The sequence below is a fragment of the Scyliorhinus torazame genome, chromosome 3 (genome assembly GCF_047496885.1).
Source record: "Scyliorhinus torazame isolate Kashiwa2021f chromosome 3, sScyTor2.1, whole genome shotgun sequence".
NCBI classification, from domain to species: Eukaryota; Metazoa; Chordata; class Chondrichthyes; order Carcharhiniformes; family Scyliorhinidae; genus Scyliorhinus; species Scyliorhinus torazame.
In genome coordinates, this window is record NC_092709.1 from 339,735,098 (window position 1) to 339,756,648 (window position 21,551).

Genomic DNA, 21,551 nt, shown 5'->3' on the forward strand with positions numbered 1-21,551 from the left:
AAATTGGCTATATTTAAATTTTAGGGGAGTGATTAAATAATGCTTTAGAATTTGTACAAAAGCAAAATACTGCAGATGCTGGAAATCTGAGATTAAAAGATAAAGTGTTGTAAATATTCAGCTGGATCTAAGAGAGAGAAAAGAGTTAACGTTTCAGGCCTGTGGTTTTTTCTGTATTCGTTTTGAAACGACTTTGCAAGGAAGTATAAATTTAATATTCAAAGTCTTAAAAACAGAAAAAATATACAAATGCACACACACACACAAACTCACGTAAATATATAGATACAAAAACTTATACATACTCCCCAGAAGTTATATATACCCAAAAGTTATATATACACAAGCTTATAGATTAGACACACAAAACATACTGACACCCACAGAAAAACTTACATAAATGCAATTATTTGAGTCTGTTGCGAGACTAATCTTTGTAGTTCTGCCCCCTTTTCAAAAAAAAATCCTTGCAAGTTTACCATCTGTGATGGGCTTATCGAAGGTACAAATCAAGACACAAGTGGTGTTACCTCCTCCCCAAAATCGCTTCCTCAGATCCTCACATGTTCGATGCTGGGACAGTCTCTGTATGGGTCTGTCTGTGTTTGTTAGCACTGCACTCAAACATCATCTTTGGCTGCCCGATGCTATTTGGAAGCAAGCCGTCTGTTGGTTGAGGCAAGGGGAGAAAAAAACAAACAAGGGAGGAAGATTTAAGAAAGAGAACATTCCTCGAGGAAGAAAACCTAAATGTAAATTTTAGACCGTCTTAGGCACCTACACGTCGCTACCTGTGAAGGGCTGTGGACGGGCAGGGGCTGCAGCTCTTGGGAGAGTTCGGGGCAACCCTTGGACTTGTTAAAGGGAACTCTCTCACATACACACACAACAAACACAGGTTGCCAATTCATCGCTTCCGTTTGAACAAATATTTACCCATTTGTTTGGATTGCTTGTAATTCCCTCCACTTAACCTACAGCAAGCCAGCGACCTGACCGTGAATCAGATGTGTGTTGTGGCTTAAACTTTCCAGCAAAGTCTGTTCTCAAGGGGCCCCCAGTTAACACGCCTTGGTGGGAGAGAGAGAGAGAAAGCAAAAAGAACGTCGGAATTTTGCAATACAAAGAAAAAAGTGGGATTGCCCCCCCCCCCCCAATTTCTTGGAGCTTTCTTCTTCCTCCGATCTTCACTCAGAGATAGCAGATCAAAGATGTTTCCTCTGCCTGCAAGGTTTATATGCATGTAAGTTGAACATTAATTACATTGTACCTATCTCGCGGCGTACCGTTGGGATTCAATTGCAACAAATTCATTACCTGGGCTGTGTTTCTTTTTAGGAAATGTTACATTACTGGCATTAATGGTGTGTGTTTTTCCGCCCCACTACAGATGCCTGCATTTACAGCTGTTGCATTTCAGAATCCAGGTGAGAGCTGGCATTATATTTTTCTCTCTCTATATGTATGTACATATCCGCATTGTTGCATGTTAACGCCCTTCCATCTTATTTAAATCGTTGCAGTAAGACCTGTACAATATTCAACAATCAGGAGCACATAGTGCTGATAGGCGTTAGTTGTTAATGCAACTGTCGCATCGCCTTTGGTAAACTTCTTGGGCACGTGTGTGATTTTAAACCACTTCTTTTTTTAAACAAAACAATATTCAAGTTTGTCAATTATTTCACCTCTTCACCCGTGCCTTTGACAGAATATTTGAGCCCAGCGCAGATACACTAATTCCTGTGGGGACTGTGTAGATGTAACTTTTTTTTTGGTAAGTTTCCAAGCGGGTACGCCGACACAAAATAAAGGGACCTCGGTTTAATACGTACCTGCGGTGTTAATTTCATTCCGCGGCAAGGCTTTACATGCTGGTGGCTATGAACCGCACGGCGCTCCATTCAGGACGGGGACTTGAGACTGAAATCAGCCTCGGGGACGGGAAACAAAAGAGTTGAAGAAGCACACGGATAGAAACACACGGATACTAACAAGCACACACCCAGCCACTTGCGCAGACATACAAACACATGCACACATACACAAACAAAGATATATCCAAACATAGGCAAATAGACAGCTGGACAGAAGCGCCCTACGTACACACGGAATATCCCACACACACATACTCACAGGTACAAATGAACGCAAACATACAGGCTGACACAAACACATGTACACAAATATCACACACAAACACAAATACACAGACAGATCCAAACATATACACATGGACTCAATCCCCCCCCCCACTCCACACACACTCACATAGACATACAAACATACACAGACAAAAATAATAATAATCATTATTAGTGTCACAAGTAGGCTTACATTTACACTGCAATGAAGTTACTGTGAAAAGCCCCTAGTCGCCACATTCCGGCGCCTGTTTGGGTACACAGAGGGAGAATTCAGAATGTCTAAATCACCTAACAAGCACGTCTTTCGGGACTAGTGGGAGGAAACCGGAGCACCCGGAGGAAACCCACGCAGTCACGGGGAGAACGTGCAGACTCCACACAGACAGTCACCCAAATCGGGAACCTAACCTGGCACCCTAGTGCTGTGAAGCAACAGTGCTAACCACTGTGCTACAACACACAAGCATGGACATATTAACCCAAATACATAGGTTCAAACATACACTCAGGGACATTCACATGTACACAGACAGTACACACTTTCACAAACATGCTAACACACACAAATTCACAGACTAAACCAAATGTATCCAAACACATTCAAATGGACACAAGCATACACACACACAGTACATAGGATGTAGACAGATACCGACATTCAAACACACACAAATGCACAAACACACACCCACAGTGACACAAACACACATTCAGGCAAACATGCACAGACAGGCGTGTGGCACAGTGGTGGTGCAGTGGTTGGCACTGCTGCCTATGGCGCTGAGGACCCGGGTACGATCCTGGCCCCGGGTCACTCTCTGTGTGCAGTTTGCACATTCTCCCCGTGTCTGCATGAGTTTCACCCCCACAACCCAAAGATATGCAGGGAAGGTGGATTGGCCACACGAAATTGCCCCTTAATTGGAAAAAAATAATTAGGTACTCTAAATTTATTTTTAAAAAACATGCACAGACAGGGTTATGTCCCTTGATAAAGAAGAAAATAAAAACTGAAAAGCATGCCGGACATTCTGTGGGAAAGCATAAAATCATGAAGCGGCTTCTTAAGGAAGGCTTCCCTGTCTCACTGCACTCAGTGTGCAAACACAAAATCCACACTTGGGAGAGTAATGGGGCTTTTAAACTGAAGGGCTCATAGCAGATGTGCACCTCTCCTGAGGTTCAGTGAATCCTCGGTGTTGACTCTGTGCCGGCCCTTGAAAATATACCTTGTCAAATGTCACCCATTGTGAGGAAAGTAAAAGTGGGAGTTTTTGTACTGGTATCATGTCTGCCCACTGGGTCACTCTGTATTGTACAAAGGAGTTCAGGCTGAACAATACCGGCTTCCAGCACTGAAGAGATTGGGTCCCAGAACAGGGTTAAAACGATACAACTTGCATCAATATAATGTCTTTGACATCTTCAAATATCTCAAGATGCTTATCAGAGTCTCATAAGTAGATGTTACTTTGGTCAAAGACAAAATCCAATGAATGCAGATGATGGAAATCTAAATAAGTACAGAAAATGCGAGAAATACTCAGCAGGTTGAGCAGTATTTTCAGAGAGAGAAACAAAGTTGGCATTTCAGGTCAGTAACCTGTTAGAGCTGGTGAAAGGTCTTCCACATGAAATGTTAACTTGGCTTGGTCACTTTGGTAGGTTTTAAGGAGCGTGTGACAGAAGGAGGGGGGTGTAGAGGCACAGAGAAATTTGAGCGGAGGAAGGGGGGTTACAAACCTCAGTTGATGCAAGGTCGCCAACGGTGGAACAATTAAAATCTGAGTTTACAACTTTTCAACTTGCCCCTAACAAACTTCCAGATTTGAGTTTTGGCAAGAGATGTAGAGGGGGACGCAAGGAAGAACTTTTTTACACAGAGAGAGGCAGCGATCGAGATCTCACTACCTCTGAGGGTGACGTGTGCAGAAAGAATCAATGATTTCAAAAGGAGATCAGACGGGCACTGCTCCAGTGAAGCACCTTGGGGTGTTTTACAATGTTAAAGACACTGTATGAATGCAAGTTGCTGTTGTATTTTTTTGGACGAGCAATGACTTTCAGGGATATAGGAATAGAGCGGGTGAATGGGATTGATTAGAATGCACTGTGGAGAGCTGGCCTAGAACAATACGCCAAATGGACTTCTTCAAAATAGTGTAGATGGGCTTTAGAGTGGTTTCACAGGTCGGCGCAACATCGAGGGCCGAAGGGCCTGTACTGCGCTGTAATGTTCTATGTTCTATGTTCTATAAATGATCCTGACACTTTGGTCGGGTTGGGGGGTGACGGAATGGCGGGGGGGTGGTGGCTGACAGCTGATCAATCATTTGTAGCCAGGTAACTACAAGAAAAGTGTGCAGCGAGAGCTACATCGGAATCTATATATGCTGTTCATAGACCTAACTAATACATTTGGACAGTGTGAGTTGACCTAGTCTATGGCACTTGCTCTCCAAGCTAGGATGTCTGAAGAACTTGGTCAAAATCCTTCACCTACTGTATGATGGTGTGGTTGGACGTGTTTGTATATATGGTGAGATGGCTGTACTTTAGATGCCTTAGCATCGTTATGACATTGGTTTAATTTTCAGCATGACCTCGAATGCCTATGAGGTCTTGCGACACTGCGGCTGCTGCCTCTGCCTCGAAGCCAGAAGCTCTGGGTTCAAGTCCTCCCCTCCAGGACTTGATGCCCAAGGAAACTGTGTTCATAATATAGCCAAACAGATCGATTCTCACTCCGCCCATTCTTTCAATATGCCTGTGGCAGGTGGTAAGAGTGGCAGAGAGTCCTCATCAGCCATGCTTGATGTGGGGTGGCACTTCAGACTAGTAACCTGTTCCAGGAAAAACAAGCTATGAAAAATCGCCTGTGCTTTGTCTGTCTCGTACATCTTTGAATCTGGGAAACTCTGAAAGTATAATGCCTTTTTTTGTAACACAGTTCCCAGAATTGTTCCCGGTACTCCAGGTGTGGATTGAATCAGTGCCTCAGAGTAATTGATTGGAATTTGTTTTCCTATCCCTCTGAGTATGTGTGCCCCAGGATTCTGTTAGCTTTCTTCACTGCTTCTGCATTCTGTGCATTGGTTCCAATCAGTTATATCATTGATCCTGTTCTGGATCATGTAGTCTCGAGCTGTTTAAAGAATCAATGGAATAATACCTCACAGAAGTAAGCTATTTGGCCCACCTAACTGCGCTGGCTCTTCGGTAGAGCCAATCCGAACCCCTTGTCAATTCTCCATAAACCTGCAAATTTTTACTTTTCAAGTGCGGAGTCTGCACATTCTCCCCGTGTGTGCGTGGGTTTCCTCCGGGTGCTCCGGTTTCCTCCCACAGTCCAAAGATGTGCGGGTTAGGTGGATTGGCCGTGCTAAATTGCCCTTAGTGTCCAAAATTGCCTTAGTGTTGGGTGGGGTTACTGGGTTATGGGGATAGGGTGGAGGTGTGGACCTTGGGTGGGGTGCTCTTTCCAGGAGCCGGTGCAGACTTGATGGGCCGAATTACCTCCTTCTGCACTGTAAATTCTATGAAATAAGTATTCATCGAATTTCCTCACAACTGAATCTGCTGCCACCACCTTTTCAGGCTGGACATTCCAGATCAGAGGCCTTTGTTTATTTTTGCTCATTTTGTCCCTGGTTCTTTAGTCAATTTCCTGAAATCTGTGTCTTCAGGTTACCGAGTCTCCTTCCAGTGGAAACAATTTCTCTTTCTTCACAAAGATTTGTAAACTTTCAATGATTTATTGCCATTAACCGCCATTTTCCACTCCTCAATCTATCCGGATCTCTTTGCATACAGTTGCTCATTCTCTATTGTTTGAATCTCTTCCTATAGCTGTAGAATAATTTACAACACAGAAATGAGCCATTCGGCCCATCATGTGCATGGTTGGCAAAAAAAAACTATTCAGTCTAATCCCACTTTCCAGCTCTTGGTTCATAGCCCTGGAGATTTTGGCACTACCGGTATTATTTCTTTTTAATTGTGACGATAGCTTTTGCCTCTACCATCCTTTCAGCCCCAAATTCCCACCACCGTGTGGGTGTAAAACACTCTCATCAACTCATCCCTAATTACTTTATACTATGCCTCCTGACTATTGCCCTCCCTGCTAGTGGAATTGTTTCTCTTCCCACACCTGGTGGTGCACAAGGCAGACTTCCATCTGTTTCCATGTCTCAGAACGGGTAGCGTGCATCCTGAAGGGGGAGGGCAAACAGGCAGAGGTCGTGGTACATATTGGTACTAACGACCCAGGCAGGAAGGGGGATGAGGTTCTGCAGTAGGAGTTCAGGGAGCTAGGCAGAAAGTTAAAAGACAGGACCTCAAGGGTTGTAATCTCGGGATTACTCCCTGTGCCACGTGCCAGTGAGGCTAGAAATAGGAAGATAGAGCAGCTAAACACGTGGCTAAACAGCTGGTGTAGAAGGGAGGGTTTCAGTTATCTGGACCACTGGGAGCTCTTCTGGGGCAGGTGTGACCTGTATAAGAAGGACGGGTTGCATCTAAACTGGAGAGGCATAAATAACCTGGCCGCGAGGTTTGCTAGTGTCACACGGGAGGGTTTAAGCTCGTATGGCAGGGGGGTGGGTACTGGAGCAATAGGTCAGAAGGTGAAAAAACTGAGGGAGAACTAGGGAATAGGGCCAATATGGCTCTGAGGAAGAGCAGACAGGGAGATGTTGCTGAAAACAGCGGGACTGGTGGCCTGATGTGCATATGTTTTAATGCAAGAAGTATATCAGCCAAGGCAGATGAACTTAGAGCTTGGATTAGTACTTGGAACTATGATGTTGTTGCCATTACAGAGACCTGGTTGAGGGAAGGACAGGATTGGCAGCTAAACATTCCAGGATTTAGATGTTTCAGGCGGCATAGAGGGTGATGTAAAAGTGGTGGAGGAGTTGCGCTACTGGTTAGGGAGAATATCACAGCGGTACTGCGTGAGGACACATCAGAGAGCAGCGAGGCTATATGGGTAGAGATTAGGAATAAGAAGGGTGCAGTCACAATGTTGGGGCTTTACTACAGGCCTCCCAACAGCCAGCGGGAGATAGAGGAGCAGATAGGTAGACAGATTTTGGAAAGGAGTAAAAGCAATAGGGTTTTTTTTTTAACATAAATTTAGAGTGCCCATTTCATTTTTTCCAATTAAGGGGCAATTTATCGTGGCCAATCCACCTGCCCTGCACATCTTTGGGTTGTGGGGGTGAAACCCACGCAAACACGGGGAGAATGTGCAAACTCCGCACGGACAGTTACCCAGAGCCGGAATAGCAACAGGGTTGTTGTGATGGGAGACTTTAACTTCCCCAGTATTGACTGGGACTCACTTAGGACTCACTTAGTGCTCGGGACTTCGACAGGGCAGAGTTTGTAAGGAGCATCCAGGTGGGCTTCTTAAAACAATATGTAGATAGTCCAACTAGGGAAGGGGCTGTACTGGACCTGGTATCGGGGAATGAGCCCGGCCAGGTGGTAGAAGTTTCAGTAGGGGAGCATTTTGGGAACAGTGACCACGATTCAGTAAGTTTTAAAGTGCTGGTGGACAAGGATAAGAGTGGTCCTAGGGTGAATGTGCGAAATTGGGAGAAGGCTAATTATTACAATATTAGGCGGGAACTGAAGAACATAAATTGGGGGCGGATGTTTGAGGCTAAATCAACATTTGACATGTGGGAGGCTTTCAAATGTCAGTTGAGAGGAATTCAGGACCGGCATGTTCTTGTGAGGAAGAAGGATAAATATGGCAAATTTCGGGAACCTTGGATAACGAGATATATTGTAGGCCTCGTCAAAAAGAAAAAGGGGGCATTTTTCAGGGCGAGAAGGTTGGGAACAGATGAAGCCTGTGTGGAATATAAGGAAAGTAGGAAGGAACTTAAGCAAGGAGTCAGGAGGGCTAAAAGGGGTCACGAAAAGTAATTGGCAAATAGGGTTAAGGAAAATTCCAAGGCTTTTTACACCTACATTAAAAGCAAGAGGGTAGCCAGGGAAAGGGTTGGCCCACTGAAGTACAGGGGAGGGAATCTATGTGTGGAGCTAGAGGAAATGGGCGAGGTACTAAATGAATACTTTGCATCAGTATTCACCAAAGAGAAGGAATTGGTGGATGTTGAGTCTGGAGAAGGGTGTGTAGATAGCCTGGGTCACATTGAGATCCAAAAAGACGAGGTGTTGGGCGTCTTGAAAAATATTAAGGTGGATAAGTCCCCAGGGCCTGATGGGATCTACTCCAGAATACTGAAGGAAGCAAGAGAGGAAATTGCTGAGGCCTTGACAGAAATCTTTGGATCCTCACTGTCTTCAGGGGATGTCCCGGAGGACTGGAGAATAGCCAATGTTGTTCCTCTGTTTAAGAAGGGTAGCAAGGATAATCCAGGGAACTACAGGCCGGTGCGCCTTACTTCAGTGGTAGGGAAATTACTGGAGAGAATTCTTCGAGACAGGATCTACTCCCATTTGGAAGCAAATGGACGTATTAGTGAGAGGCAGCATGGTTTTGTGAAGGGGAGGTCGTGTCTCACTAACTTGATAGAGTTTTTCGAGGAGGTCACAAAGATGATTGATACAGGTAGGGCAGTGGATATTGTCTATATGGACTCCAGTAAGGCCTTTGACAAGGTCCCTCATGGCAGACTGGTACAAAAGGTGAAGTCACACGGGATGAGAGGTGAGCTAGCAAGATGGATACAGAACTGGCTAGGTCATAGAAGGCAGAGAGTAGCAATGGAAGGGTGCTTTTCTGATTGGAGGGCTGTGACTAGTGGTGTTCCACAGGGATCAGTACTGGGACCTTTGCTGTTCATAGTATATATAAATGATTTGGAGGAAAATGTAACTGGTCTGATTAGTAAGTTTGCGGACGACACAAAGGTTGGTGGAATTGAGGATAGCATTAAGGATTGGCAGAGGATACAGCTGGATTTAGATCGCTTGGAGACTTGGGCGGCGAGATGGCAGATGGAGTTTAATCCAGACAAATAGGAGGTCATGCATTTTGGAAGGTCTGATACAGGTGGGGAATATACAGTGAATGGTAGAACCCTCAAGAGTATTGACAGTCAGAGAGATCTTGGTGTACAGGTCCACAGGCCATTGAAAGGGGCAGCACAGGTGGAGAAGGTAGTCAAGAAGGCATACGGCATTCTTGCCTTCATTAGCCGAGGCATTGAGTATAAAAATTGGCAAGTCATGTTGGAACTGTATAGAACCTTAGTTAACCCACACTTGGAGTATAGTGTTCAATTCTGGTCGCCACACTACCAGAAGGATGTGGAGGCTTTAGAGAGGGTGCCGAAGAGATTTACTAGGATGTTGCCTGGTATGGAGGGCTATGACGAGAGGTTGAAGAAACTTGGTTTGTTCTCACTGGAATGAAGGAAGTTGACGAGCGACCTGACAGAGGTCTACAAAATTATGAGGGGCATAGACAGAGTGGATAGTCAGAGACTTTTTCCAAGAGTAAAGGGATCAATTACTAGGGGGCATAGGTTTAAGGTGCGAGGGGCAAGGTTTAGAGGAGATGTACGAATTAAGTTTTTTACACAGAGGGTAGTGGGTGCATGGAACTCGCTGCCGGAGGAGGTGGTGGAAGCAGGGACGATAGTGACGTTTTAGGGGTGTCTTGACAAATACATAAATAGGATGGGAATAGAGGGATACGGACCCAGAAATGTAGAAGATTTTAGTTTAGACGGGCAGCATGGTTGGCGCAGGCTTGGAGGACCGAAGGGCCTGTTCCTGTGCTGTACTTTTCTTTGTACTTTGTTCTTTGAGGCTTTTCCCGGAACAGATCGCTTGGCTGTTACCAGAGGCTTATAACTTGAGGGGTGCCACTACACTGCAAGCATGGCTGACCAGGAATGTGTCCTGATTTTACTGTCTGCTATTGGCATGTGTTACAAGAATTTTGCTGGTTTCTACTCAGGTTGCTGACTGCATTAGAAATGCACCTAGGGGCAGCACGGTGGTGCAGTGGGTTAGCGCTGCTGCCTCACGGCGCCGAGGTCCCAGATTCAATTACGGCTCTGGGTCACTGTCCGTGTGGAGTTTGCACATTCTCCCCGTGTTTGCGTGGGTTTCACCCCCACAACCCAAAGATGTGCAGGCTAGGTGGATTGGCCATGCTAAATTGCTCCTTAATTGGAAAAAAAATAATTGGGTACTCTAAAATTAAAAAAAAGAATGCACTTTCCTTGGCCATCAAGCCCTGTGGTGGGCCTATGAATCCAGAGCTTCTGGCTCAGAGGCAGGGGTGCTACCTGCTGTGCCACAAGACCTCCCTGCTGATAGAATACACCCTCAAAATTGTTCTCATCTCATATGCATACTGAGACAGTTGCAAATCACAAATTACTTGCATTGGTGTTGTGCAAGGCATGACCAGAAATGTCCCAAACTCTTACAACCAATGATATACTTGAGGAATACGGGTGGCATGGTGGCACAGTGGTTAGCATTGCTGCCTCAAAGTCCTGAGGACATGGGTTCGATCCCGGCCCCAGGGCACGGTTCGTGCGGAGTTTGCACATTCTCCCCGTATCTGTGTGGGTCTCACCCCCACAACCCAAAGAAGTGCAGGGTAGGTGGATTTGCCTCGCTAAGTTGCCCCTTAATCGGAAAAGAATTGGGTACTCTAAATTTTAAAAAGAAATATTTGAGGAATACTATCGCTCTTGTAATTTAGGAAATGCGGCACCCAATTGGTGCACAGCAGGCTCCCACAAACAGCAATGTGATAATGAGCAGGTCATCTGTTTTTAATGATGTTGATTTGAAGAACTATAAACTAGGACACCAGACATAACTTCCCCCCTCTTCTTCGAATAGTGCCATAGGATCTTTAACATTTACCTTATTGGGCAGAGTGGACTTTGATGAATATTTCATCTGGAAGAAAGCACCTTCGGCAGTGCAGTGCTCCATCAGTATTGACTGGGAGCATCAGCCTCGAGTGGGATTTAAACCCATAGTCACCACAGACAGAATCAAAAGACGGTAACTCTATTTCTAAACAATGTAAACAACAACAGCCCTAGTCCTGATCCCTGCAGAAGTCCCTTGCCCACAGTAATACCAGGGGCTGGTTTAGCACAGGGCTAAAGAGCTGGCTTTTAAAGCAGACCAAGGCAGGCCAGCACCACGGTTCAATTCCTGTACCAGCCTCCCCGAACAGGCGCCGAAATGTGGTGACTAGGGGCTTTTCACAGTAACTTCATTTGAAGCCTACTTGTGACAATAAGCGATTTTCATTTCATTTCATTTCATTCGCCTGTCTATCCATTGTGGCCCTTCATGTATTCTGGAGGCAGCTTTCAATTCAACTCAGAACCATCTTCCCTAATGCATACAGTCTACCTTCCAAATTGGTTTCCTGTGTCGTACAGGATCAAAAGCTCAATTGTAATCTAAACGTATCACAGCCACCAGGAACATATGTCATTTCCTATATCTTTGCTCACTGCCATCAGCTGTGTCCAGAATTGGGGTGGGGCTGGGGTGGGGGTGGGACTGGGGGGGGGGGGGGGGGCAGAGATCTCAGGGGATTGCAAGACTGGAGGTCTTTACAATTAGAGGGAGGGGTGAGACCAGAGAGGAACTTGAAAACAAATTTGAAAATTTAAAAATGGAGATGTTCCTGGACCGTGAGCGGATGTTGCATGAACAAAGAAAACGTCAGTAAGGTGGCGGAGTGGGATTGTCGCTGGACTAATAATCCAGAGACCCAGGGTAACGATCTGGGGACTTGGGTTCGAGTCCCAGCACAGCAGATGGTGAAATTTGAATTCAATAAAAATTTGGAATTAAAAGTCTAATGATGACCATGAAACCATTGTCGAAAGTTGTTAAAAACTCACCTTGAGGGAAGGGAAGCTTCCATCCTTACCTGGCCTGGCCTACATGTGACTCCACATCCACTGTGGTTGACTCCTAAATGATCTCCAAAATGGCCAAGCAAGCCACTCGGTATTCAACCGCTCCAACAAAAGGAATGAAATTGGACGGACCACCCAGCATCGACTCAGGCACCAGGACCGACAACGGCAAACCCAGCTCTGTAGACTCTGCAAAGTCCTCCTTATTAACATTAGAATTGATTTATTGTCACGTGTACCAAGGTACAATGAAAAGAATTGTTCTGTGTACAGTCCAGACAGATCGTTCCATACATGAAAAAAACCATAGGGCATACATAAATACACAATGTAAATACATAGACACAGGCATAGGGTGACATACAGGAGTGTAGCACTACTCAGTAGAGAAGATTTGTGAAGAGATCAGTTCAGCACATAAGAGGGTCATTCAGGAGTCTGCTAACAGTGGGGAAGAAGCTGTTTTTGAACCTGTTAGTGCGTGTTCTCAAACTTTTGTATCTCCTGCCCGATGGCATAGAATCATAGAATTTACAGTGTAGATAGAGGCCATTCGGCCCATCGAGTCTACATCAGCCCTTGGAAAGAGCACCCCACTTAAGCCCATCCTATCCCAGTAACTCAGTAACCCCACCTAATCTTTTTGGGCACTAAGGCCAATTTATCATGGCCAATCCACCTAACCTGCACATCTTTAGACTGTGGAAGGAAACCGGAGCACCCGGAGGAAACCCACCCAGACACGGGGAGAACGTGCAGACTCCGCACAGACAGTGACCCAAGCCGGGAATCGAACCTGGGACCCTGGAGCTGTGAAGCAATTGTGTTAACCACTGTGCGACCGTGCTGCATCTGGGGGCTTGTAACAAGTTGTGAGAGCTGTTTCACAGACAAGTCAAGCAACAGCCTGATATAGTCAGCCATAGTCCCAGTTGGCCGTAGGCTGCTTTCCCCTTTGATGGGGAGAGCTGACTGGTGGTGATTTAACCTGAGGGTCACCACACCTCTGGCAAGGGGCAAGGCTTCAAGGGTAACCTGAGCCGATACGGGGATTTAACCTGTGCTGCTGACCTTGTTCTGCATCACAGACGAGCTGTCTAGCCAAGTGAGCTAAACGGACCCCAATCCTAGAAGGACCTAGAGGGACAAGAGCAGCAGATACCTGGGAACCCCACCAGCTGGAGATTCCCCTCCAAGTCACTCGCCACCCCAACTTGGAAATATATCGCTGTTCCTTCACTGTCGTTAGGCCGAAATCCTGGGACTCCCTTCCTAACAGCATAGTGGGTGTACCTGCACTTCAGGGATTGCAGTGGTTCAAGAAGGCAACTCACCACCACCTTCTGAATGGCAACTAGGCTTTTCACAGCAACTTCATTGCAGTGTTAATGTAAGTCTACTTGTGACAATAAAGGTTATTATTATGATTATAGAATGTCCAATTCACCGAACAGCACGTCTTTCAGAACCTGTGGGAGGAAACCGGAGCACCCGGAGGAAACCCAGGCAGACACGGGGAGAACGCGCAGACTCTTTACAGACAGTGACCCAAGCCGGGAGTCGAACCTGGGTCCCTGCCGTGGTGAAGCAACAGTGCTACCCACTGTGCTACCGTGCCGCCCCTTAACATCAGTAATACAAGGTACTGGGGGAGAGGACTTACTGAGTGACAGTGTGAGGGAGCTGGATTAACATCAGTAGAGATACAGTCAGTAAAACAGGTGCTGGGGGAGAGGGGTTACTGAGTGACAGTGTGAGGGAGCTGGATTAACATCAGTAGAGACACAGTCAGTAAAACAGGTGCTGGGGGAGAGGGGTTACTGAGTGACTGTGTGAGGGAGCTGGATTAACATCAGTAGAGATACAGTCAGTAACACAGTGTGCTGAGGAGAGGGGTTACTGAGTGACAGTGTGAGGGAGCTGGATTAACATCAGTAGAGATCCAGTCAGTAACACAGGGTGCTGGGGAGAGGGGTTACTGAGTGACAGTGTGAGGGAGCTGGATTAACATCAGTAGAGACATAGTCAGTAACACAGGGTGCTGGGGGAGAGGGGTTACTGAGTGACAGTGTGAGGGAGCTGGATTAACATCAGTAGAGATCCAGTCAGTAACACAGGGTGCTGGGGAGAGGGGTTACTGAGTGAAAGTGTGAGGGAGCTGGATTAACATCAATAGAGATACAGTCAGTAACACAGGGTACTGGGGGAGAGGATTTACTGAGTGACAGTGTGAGGGAGCTGGATTAACATCAGTAGAGATATAGTCAGTAACTCGGTGCTGGGGGAGAGGGGTTATTGAGTGACAGAGTGATGGAGCTGGATTAACATCAGTAGAGATACAGTCAGTAACACAGGGTGCTGGGGGAGAGGGGTTACTGAGTGACAGTGTGAGGGAGCTGGATTAACATCAGTGGAGATACAGTCAGTAACACAGTGTGCTGAGGAGAGGGGTTACTGAGTGACAGTGTGAGGGAGCTGGATTAACATCAGTAGAGATCCAGTCAGTAACACAGGGTGCTGGGGAGAGGGGTTACTGAGTGACAGTGTGAGGGAGCTGGATTAACATCAGTAGAGATATAGTCAGTAACACAGGGTGCTGGGGGAGAGGGGTTACTGAGTGACAGTGTGAGGGAGCTGGATTAACATCAGTAGAGATACAGTCAGTAACACAGGGTGCTGGGGAGAGGGGTTACTGAGTGACAGTGTGAGGGAGCTGGATTAACATCAGTAGAGATACAGTCAGTAACTCGGTGCTGGGGGAGAGGGGTTATTGAGTGACAGAGTGATGGAGCTGGATTAACATCAGTAGAGATACAGTCAGTAACACAGGGTGCTGGGGGAGAGGGGTTACTGAGTGACAGTGTGAGGGAGCTGGATTAACATCAGTGGAGATACAGTCAGTAACACAGTGTGCTGAGGAGAGGGGTTGCTGAGTGACAGTGTGAGGGAGCTGGATTAACATCAGTAGAGATACAGTCAGTAACTAGGTGCTGGGGGAGAGGGGTTATTGAGTGACAGAGTGATGGAGCTGGATTAACATCAGTAGAGATACAGTCAGTAACACAGGGTGCTGGGGGAGAGGGGTTACTGAGTGACAGTGTGAGGGAGCTGGATTAACATCAGTGGAGATACAGTCAGTAACACAGTGTGCTGAGGAGAGGGGTTACTGAGTGACAGTGTGAGGGAGCTGGATTAACATCAGTAGAGATCCAGTCAGTAACACAGGGTGCTGGGGAGAGGGGTTACTGAGTGACAGTGTGAGGGAGCTGGATTAACATCAGTAGAGATACAGTCAGTAACACAGGGTGCTGGGGGAGAGGGGTTACTGAGTGACAGTGTGAGGGAGCCAGATTAACATCAGTAGAGATCCAGTCAGTAACACAGGGTGCTAGGAGAGGGGTTACTGAGTGACAGTGTGAGGGAGCTGGATTAACATCAGTAGAGATCCAGTCAGTAACACAGGGTACTGGGGGAGAGGGGTCACTGAGTGACAGTGTAAGGGAGCCAGATTTGCATCAAAAGAGATCTGAGGGCATTGGGCAGAGGGAGTTACTGAGTGACAGTACAGGTATAGATAGACTGGCTGAAATAGGATTCTCCTCCATAACAACAACCATTCAATGTAACTCATTTGGATGTGAAGTGACATGTCTGACATGTGAGGAGAAAACTTTTTCACACCGGTGGTTCAGTTCTGGAATGCACTGCCTGGAAGTGTGGTGGAGGCAGATTCAATCGAGGTGTTGAAGATAGCATTAGATGATTAACTTGAATGGAAACATATTCTTTATTAGTGTCACAAGTAGGCTTACAGTAACACTGCAATGAAGTTAATGTGAAAATCCCCTAGTTGCCACACTCCGGAGCCTGTTCGGGTACACTGAGGGAGAATTCAGTCAACTCACCTAACAGGCACGTCTTTCGGGACTTGTGGGAGGAAACCGGAGCATCCGGAGGAAACCTACACAGACACGGGGAGAACGTGCAGACTCCGTGTGGTGAGCCACGTATGGCTACGTAAGGCTGTTGTATATATGTTCTACTGTTCTATTAGTATTGTTATCTCCACTGTTGTATATACTTATTGTTACTGCTGTTCTGTTATTGGTTGTTGCTGTTGTACTGTTGGAATGTTATTATTGGTGCTTGTTGGCTCCGCCTGTGGCTCCGCCCCTCTGAGGAGGTATAAAGCCTGTTGACCTGGGTCAGCCCTGCAGTGCGGGAGGAGCTACAGATCGGCACATATTTAGCTCATTAAAGCATCGGTTCACTGCTTCTCAGCGTCTCGTCTGAATTGATGTCTATCACCCCTCACTGACTGTGACCCAAGCCGGGAATCGAACCCAGATCCCTGGCGCTGTGAAGCTAATCACTGTGCTACCGTGTCGCCCCAGTGTCCAGGGGGTACAGGGAAAAGACAGGGGAATGGCACTAAGTCATGATGCTCATTTGGAGAGGCGGTGTAGACACGATGGGCCGAATGGACTCCTTCTGTTCTGTGACGATTCTGTGAAGTCATTGTTATCGAGGCAACAGTAGTGAGGAAGAAAATATATTTTACTGCAGGTTTAAAAGAAAACCTATTTTGAAAAGCGGGTTCCTTATTGCGTATCTCCCTGTTTAAAAGGTTTAATGAATGTGTGATCCCCTTTCTGAAAGGAATTCCGTGCCTAGTGATTTGCCTCTTTCCAATGCACCCTGCTACTCCAGCAGGTTAGCTGCACAGCTAGTGCTCTGTGCAGTGGCGTGTAACACATTTGCGAGCCATTAGCCTCAGATAAGATCAGCTACCCTCCCTGTAGCTCTGTGATCTCTGAAGTTTGCAAACTGTAATTGAGGTTGGAGCTGCGAATGTCTCGGCAGGCCTGGGAGAAAGGGGGGGGGGGGGGGGAGAGGGGGGGCGTGGTAAAAAGGTGGAGAGTGCTGATTTTATCTGCCTAGAACCTTTGGCCCACAGCTGTTCACAAACAACCAGCAGGTATTTTTAAAATTATGTCTATTTTGTTATGGCCCCGTGAAACTTCATTGTAAGGTCCTTGTTTCCGGTTGGACATTTCCCTTCCACCTCTCCATTGATGTATTCAACTCCCCAAACTAGAATGGTTCTGGGGCAAAGGGGGGTAAATAATTAGGGCAGGTTGCCCAGGCTAGCCGGCACTGCAAATTGCCGAGTGATCTAATTTAGATGTTGAAGATAATTAAAGGATTCGATAGGGTAGGTGGAGAGAAACTATTTTCTTTGGCAGGGAATCCAGAATAAAGGAGCGTAATCTGGGAACACTTCTTCACACAAAGGGTTGTGGAAAAATGGACCTCCCACACCCCCCCCCCAAAAATCTAAATTTAATTTAAAAAATCTAAACCGAGATTGATGGGGTTTTTTTATTGATAGCTTTTTGTTAGGTAAGGGTATTGGCGTATTGAGGTTTATGCAACCTAGGGAGTTAAGATGCAGATCCACTTCATGGTGAATTAGGCTCGAGCAGGCAAATGGCCTCCTTTTGTTCCTATGTTCCTAAACATTTAACTTCCTAGGCTGATGATCCATGGTTTTTTTTAAATTTAGAGCACCCAATTCTTTTTTTTCCCCGTTAAGGGGCAATTTAGCATGGCCAATTACCATGCACATCTTTGGGTACATGTAGGGGTGAGACCCATGCAAACACGGGGAGGACATGCAAACTCCACACAGACAGTGACCCGGGCTTGGGATCGAACGCGGGTCCTCAGAGCAGTGAGGCAGCAGTGCTAACCACTGCGCCACCGTACCGCTTTAATCCATGGTTGTACTTTTGTTTTACCCCCTTCCTGCTGGCAGCCATGGCTAAATTTGTAGCACTGTCAAATTTGGGGGGAGTGATGTGATCAACCAGACAATTATAGAGTGCTTACAGTGCAGAAGGAGGCCATTCGGCCCATCGGGTCTGCACCAACACTCTGAAAGAGCACCCGATGTCGGCCCATTCCCCTTCCCTATCCCTGAAACCCCACCTAATTTAGAGTGTCCAATCCATCTAACCTGCACATCTTTGGACTGTGGGAGGAAATTGGAGCACCCGGAGGAAACCCACGCAGCCATGGGGAGAACGTGAAAACTCCACACAGTCACCCAAGGGCGAAATTGAACCCGGGTCCCTGGTGCTGTGAGGCCGAGGTGCTAACCACTGTGCCACCGTTCTATTTTAATCACAGGAGCACAAAGCCTAGGCTGGCACGCTGGCAGTGAAGGAGGGCTGCCCCAGAATGGGAAACCCCATTGACCAGCCGGCGTCACGGAGAATCCCGCCGGCGGGTCGGGGCAGAAGGTGGTGGAGCGGGACGGAGACTCCAGCCCCAGAACTGTACTCATTCTCTCCAATATTAGTGTGATCCTTATCCTCTCAATCTCGTTTGTCTTTTTATTTTGGAATTTGGGAACAAAATATAATACCCAAATACACTGAGGTAATTTTCTTTAGCCGTGTCTTTTTCTATGGAATGCACCATTTCAAACAAGCGAACATGCGCATTGAGCCTGGAGATATAATGCAATTCACGTCCCTGTGTCTGAAACTACTGAAGTACCTGGTTTTGGGCGCCAGTCGGCGGACATCGCGCCATTTCGGGAGAATTTCGCCCCCTGGTCACAGCCGCGAAGATTAAAAATGGGTTGGGAAATTGCCCAGTTTCCTTAAGGATATGGGGTCCTCCTCTCCTGATCTCTCTCGATGCCCTGTACCTGGATGATTTAATATGTCCAAGTCCGACACAAAAAACTGCACCAATTTAAAATGAATTCAGTGCGAATACTGAATATATAGATCGTGTTTTATCTAACCTCAAATTCTGAGTGGCAATTTAAATTTGTGCATCTGCTTTCCGTGAAAGATATAAATACGCTGGAGGCAGTTCAGAAAATGTTCATTAGAGTAATACCAGGAAGGGGTGAGTTGTTTTATGAGGAAAGGTTGGAGAGGTTAGGTTTGCATCCACTAGAGTTTAGAAGAGTAAAAGACAACTCGATCAAAACCTTTAGTATCCTGAGGGGTATTGACAGGGTGGATGTGGAGAGGATGTTTCCTCTTGTGGGAGAATCTAGAACTAATAATAATAATCTTTATTAGTGTCACAAGTAGGCTTACATTAACACTGCAATGAAGTTACTGTGAGAATCCCCTGGTCGCCGCACTCTGGAGCCTGTTCGGGTACACAGAGGGAGAATTCAGAATGTCCAAATCACCTAACAAACACGTCTTTCGGGACTTGTGGGAGGAAACCTGAGCACCCGGTGGAAACCCACGCAGACATTGGGAGAACGCGACCCAAGCCGGGAATCGAACCTGGGACCCTGGAGCTGTGAAGCAACAGTGCTAACCACTGTGCTACCGTGCCGCCCATAGGTGTCACTAGGCGTCACTGTTTAAAAATAAAGCGTCACACATTTAGACAGATGAGGAGAATCTTTTTCACTTCCTCAACAGGCAGCGGAAGCAGAGTCCTTGTATATTTTCTATGAATCGTAGAATCCCTATGGTGCAGAGTTTGGCGCATTGAGTCTGCACCGACCCTTTGAAAGAGCATCCTACCTAGGCCCACTCCCCCTCCCTGTCCCCGTCACCCCATAACCTCACCTAACCTTTGGACACTTAGGGGCAATTTATCATGGCCAATCCACCTAACCTGCACATTTTTGGACTGTGGGAGGAAACCGGAGCACCCGGAGCAAACCCACTCAGACATGGGGAGTATGCGCAAACTCCACACAGACAGTGGCTGAGGTCGGAATCGAACCTGGGTCCCTGGTGCTGTGAGGCAGCAATGCTGACCACTGTGCCACCATGGCGCCCCAGCTAGATCGATTCTTGATTAACTTTCCGGGAGGTAGGCAGGAACTTAAAATCAGATCAGCCGTGATCTTATTGCTAGGCGGAGCAGGCCTGAGGGCTGAATGGCCTACTCGTGTTCCGAATTCATCCGTATGACGGAGTATTGTGTGGGAAAATTAGAGTTTCTTCTTTTTGGCAGGAAGAACAGACAAGCAGAATATTAAATGGAGACTGTGGACTGCAGTACATGAATCACAAAAGGTTAGCATGCAGATGCAGCAAGTAATTAGGAAGGGAAATGGAATGTTGGCTTTTATTGTTATAACTGTACAGGGACGGCACTGGTGAGAACCCACTTGGAGCACAGTTTATGGTCACCTTGCTTGCGGAGGAATATAATTGGATTGGATTCAGTTCAGTCAAGGTTGACTGTGTTGATCCCTTGGCTGAAGGTGTTACGAGGACAGATTGAGCCGGTCGGGTCTATATACTCATCGGAGTTCAGAAGAACGTGAGGTGATTTTTTTTCAAAACCTCTAAGGTTTTGAGGGGCTGGGCAGGGTAGCTGCGGAGAGGATGTTCCCACTCGTGGGGGAATCCAGAACTGAGGGAGCAGAGTTTAAAAATTAAAGGGGTAAGATGGAGGTGAAGAAGAATTTCTTCCCACAGAGGGTCATTAGTCTTTGGAATTCTCTTCCCCAGAGAGCAGACTGGATCATTAATTATTTGAGGCTGAGTTGGTCAGATTTTTTAAATTGTAAATTAGTACCCAATTTTATTTTCCAGTTCAGGGGCAATTTAGCGTGGCCAATCACACCTATCCTGCACATCTCTTTTTTTTGGGTTGTGGGGTGAGACCCACGCAGACACGGGGAGAACGTGCAAACTCCACACAGACAGTGACCCCGGGCAGGCATTGAACCTGGGACCTCGGCGCCGTGAGGCAGCACCGCGTCGCCCCTGAGTTGGACAGAATTTTGATTGACAAGGGAGTTGAGGGTTATGGGGAACGGGCAGAAAAGTGGAGTTCAGGCCACAGTCAGCCATTACCTCACTGAATGGTGTAGCAGGTTCGATTAGCCGAATGGCTTACAGCTGCCCCGATTTCGTATGATCTCCAATCTGCGTTGATCTTTTCTGGAACTCCATGTTTGAATGCCTATAAACAGGTTTATAACCCTGCCACAGCACTAAGATGTCTCCTATCACAGTTACGGATGGCAACCTGTGAAAGTTACACATTAAACTATCTCTTAGCATCATAGGGTGGGATTTACCCATGTTTTTCAGTGGGGGAGGTGGCCCACCAGCGAGATCTACCAGCCCCGCCGTTCGGGAAATCCAGTTGACAGCACCCCTCGTCGCCGGGAAACCTAAGCGCCGGCAAGGGACCAGAATTTTCCGCTGGCGTGAAAAGCCGGTAAATCCCACCCGAGACTCATGCACACAGAAAAGGCCCTTCGGCCCATCAAGTCTGCGCCGGTCAAAAACAACCACCTAACTATTCTAATCCCGTTTCCCAGTATTTGGCCCGTAGACTTGTAGGCCTTGACATCACAAGTGCACATCTAAATACTTCTTAAATGTTATGAGGGTCTCTGCCTCCACCACCTTTTCAGGCAGCGAGGTCCAAACTCCCACTCCCTGGGTAAAAACATTTCTAAACCTCCTGCTCCTTACCTTAAATCCATGCCCCTTGTCATTGA

The 21,551-nt window shown here is 46.8% G+C and overlaps 1 protein-coding gene across 1 annotated transcript in view; it reads left to right on the forward strand.

The window, feature by feature from the left end:
- The first annotated feature begins 565 nt into the window (after nucleotides 1–565).
- The window catches only part of fgf24 (fibroblast growth factor 24), a 201,423-nt gene continuing 180,437 nt past the window's right edge, over nucleotides 566–21,551 (forward strand). The window contains exons 1-2 of the mRNA XM_072497709.1: nucleotides 566–1,243; nucleotides 1,391–1,427. Of these exons, the coding sequence (XP_072353810.1) occupies nucleotides 1,212–1,243; nucleotides 1,391–1,427 (69 nt within the window). The 5' untranslated portion in view covers nucleotides 566–1,211. The remainder of the gene's footprint in view (nucleotides 1,244–1,390; nucleotides 1,428–21,551) is intronic.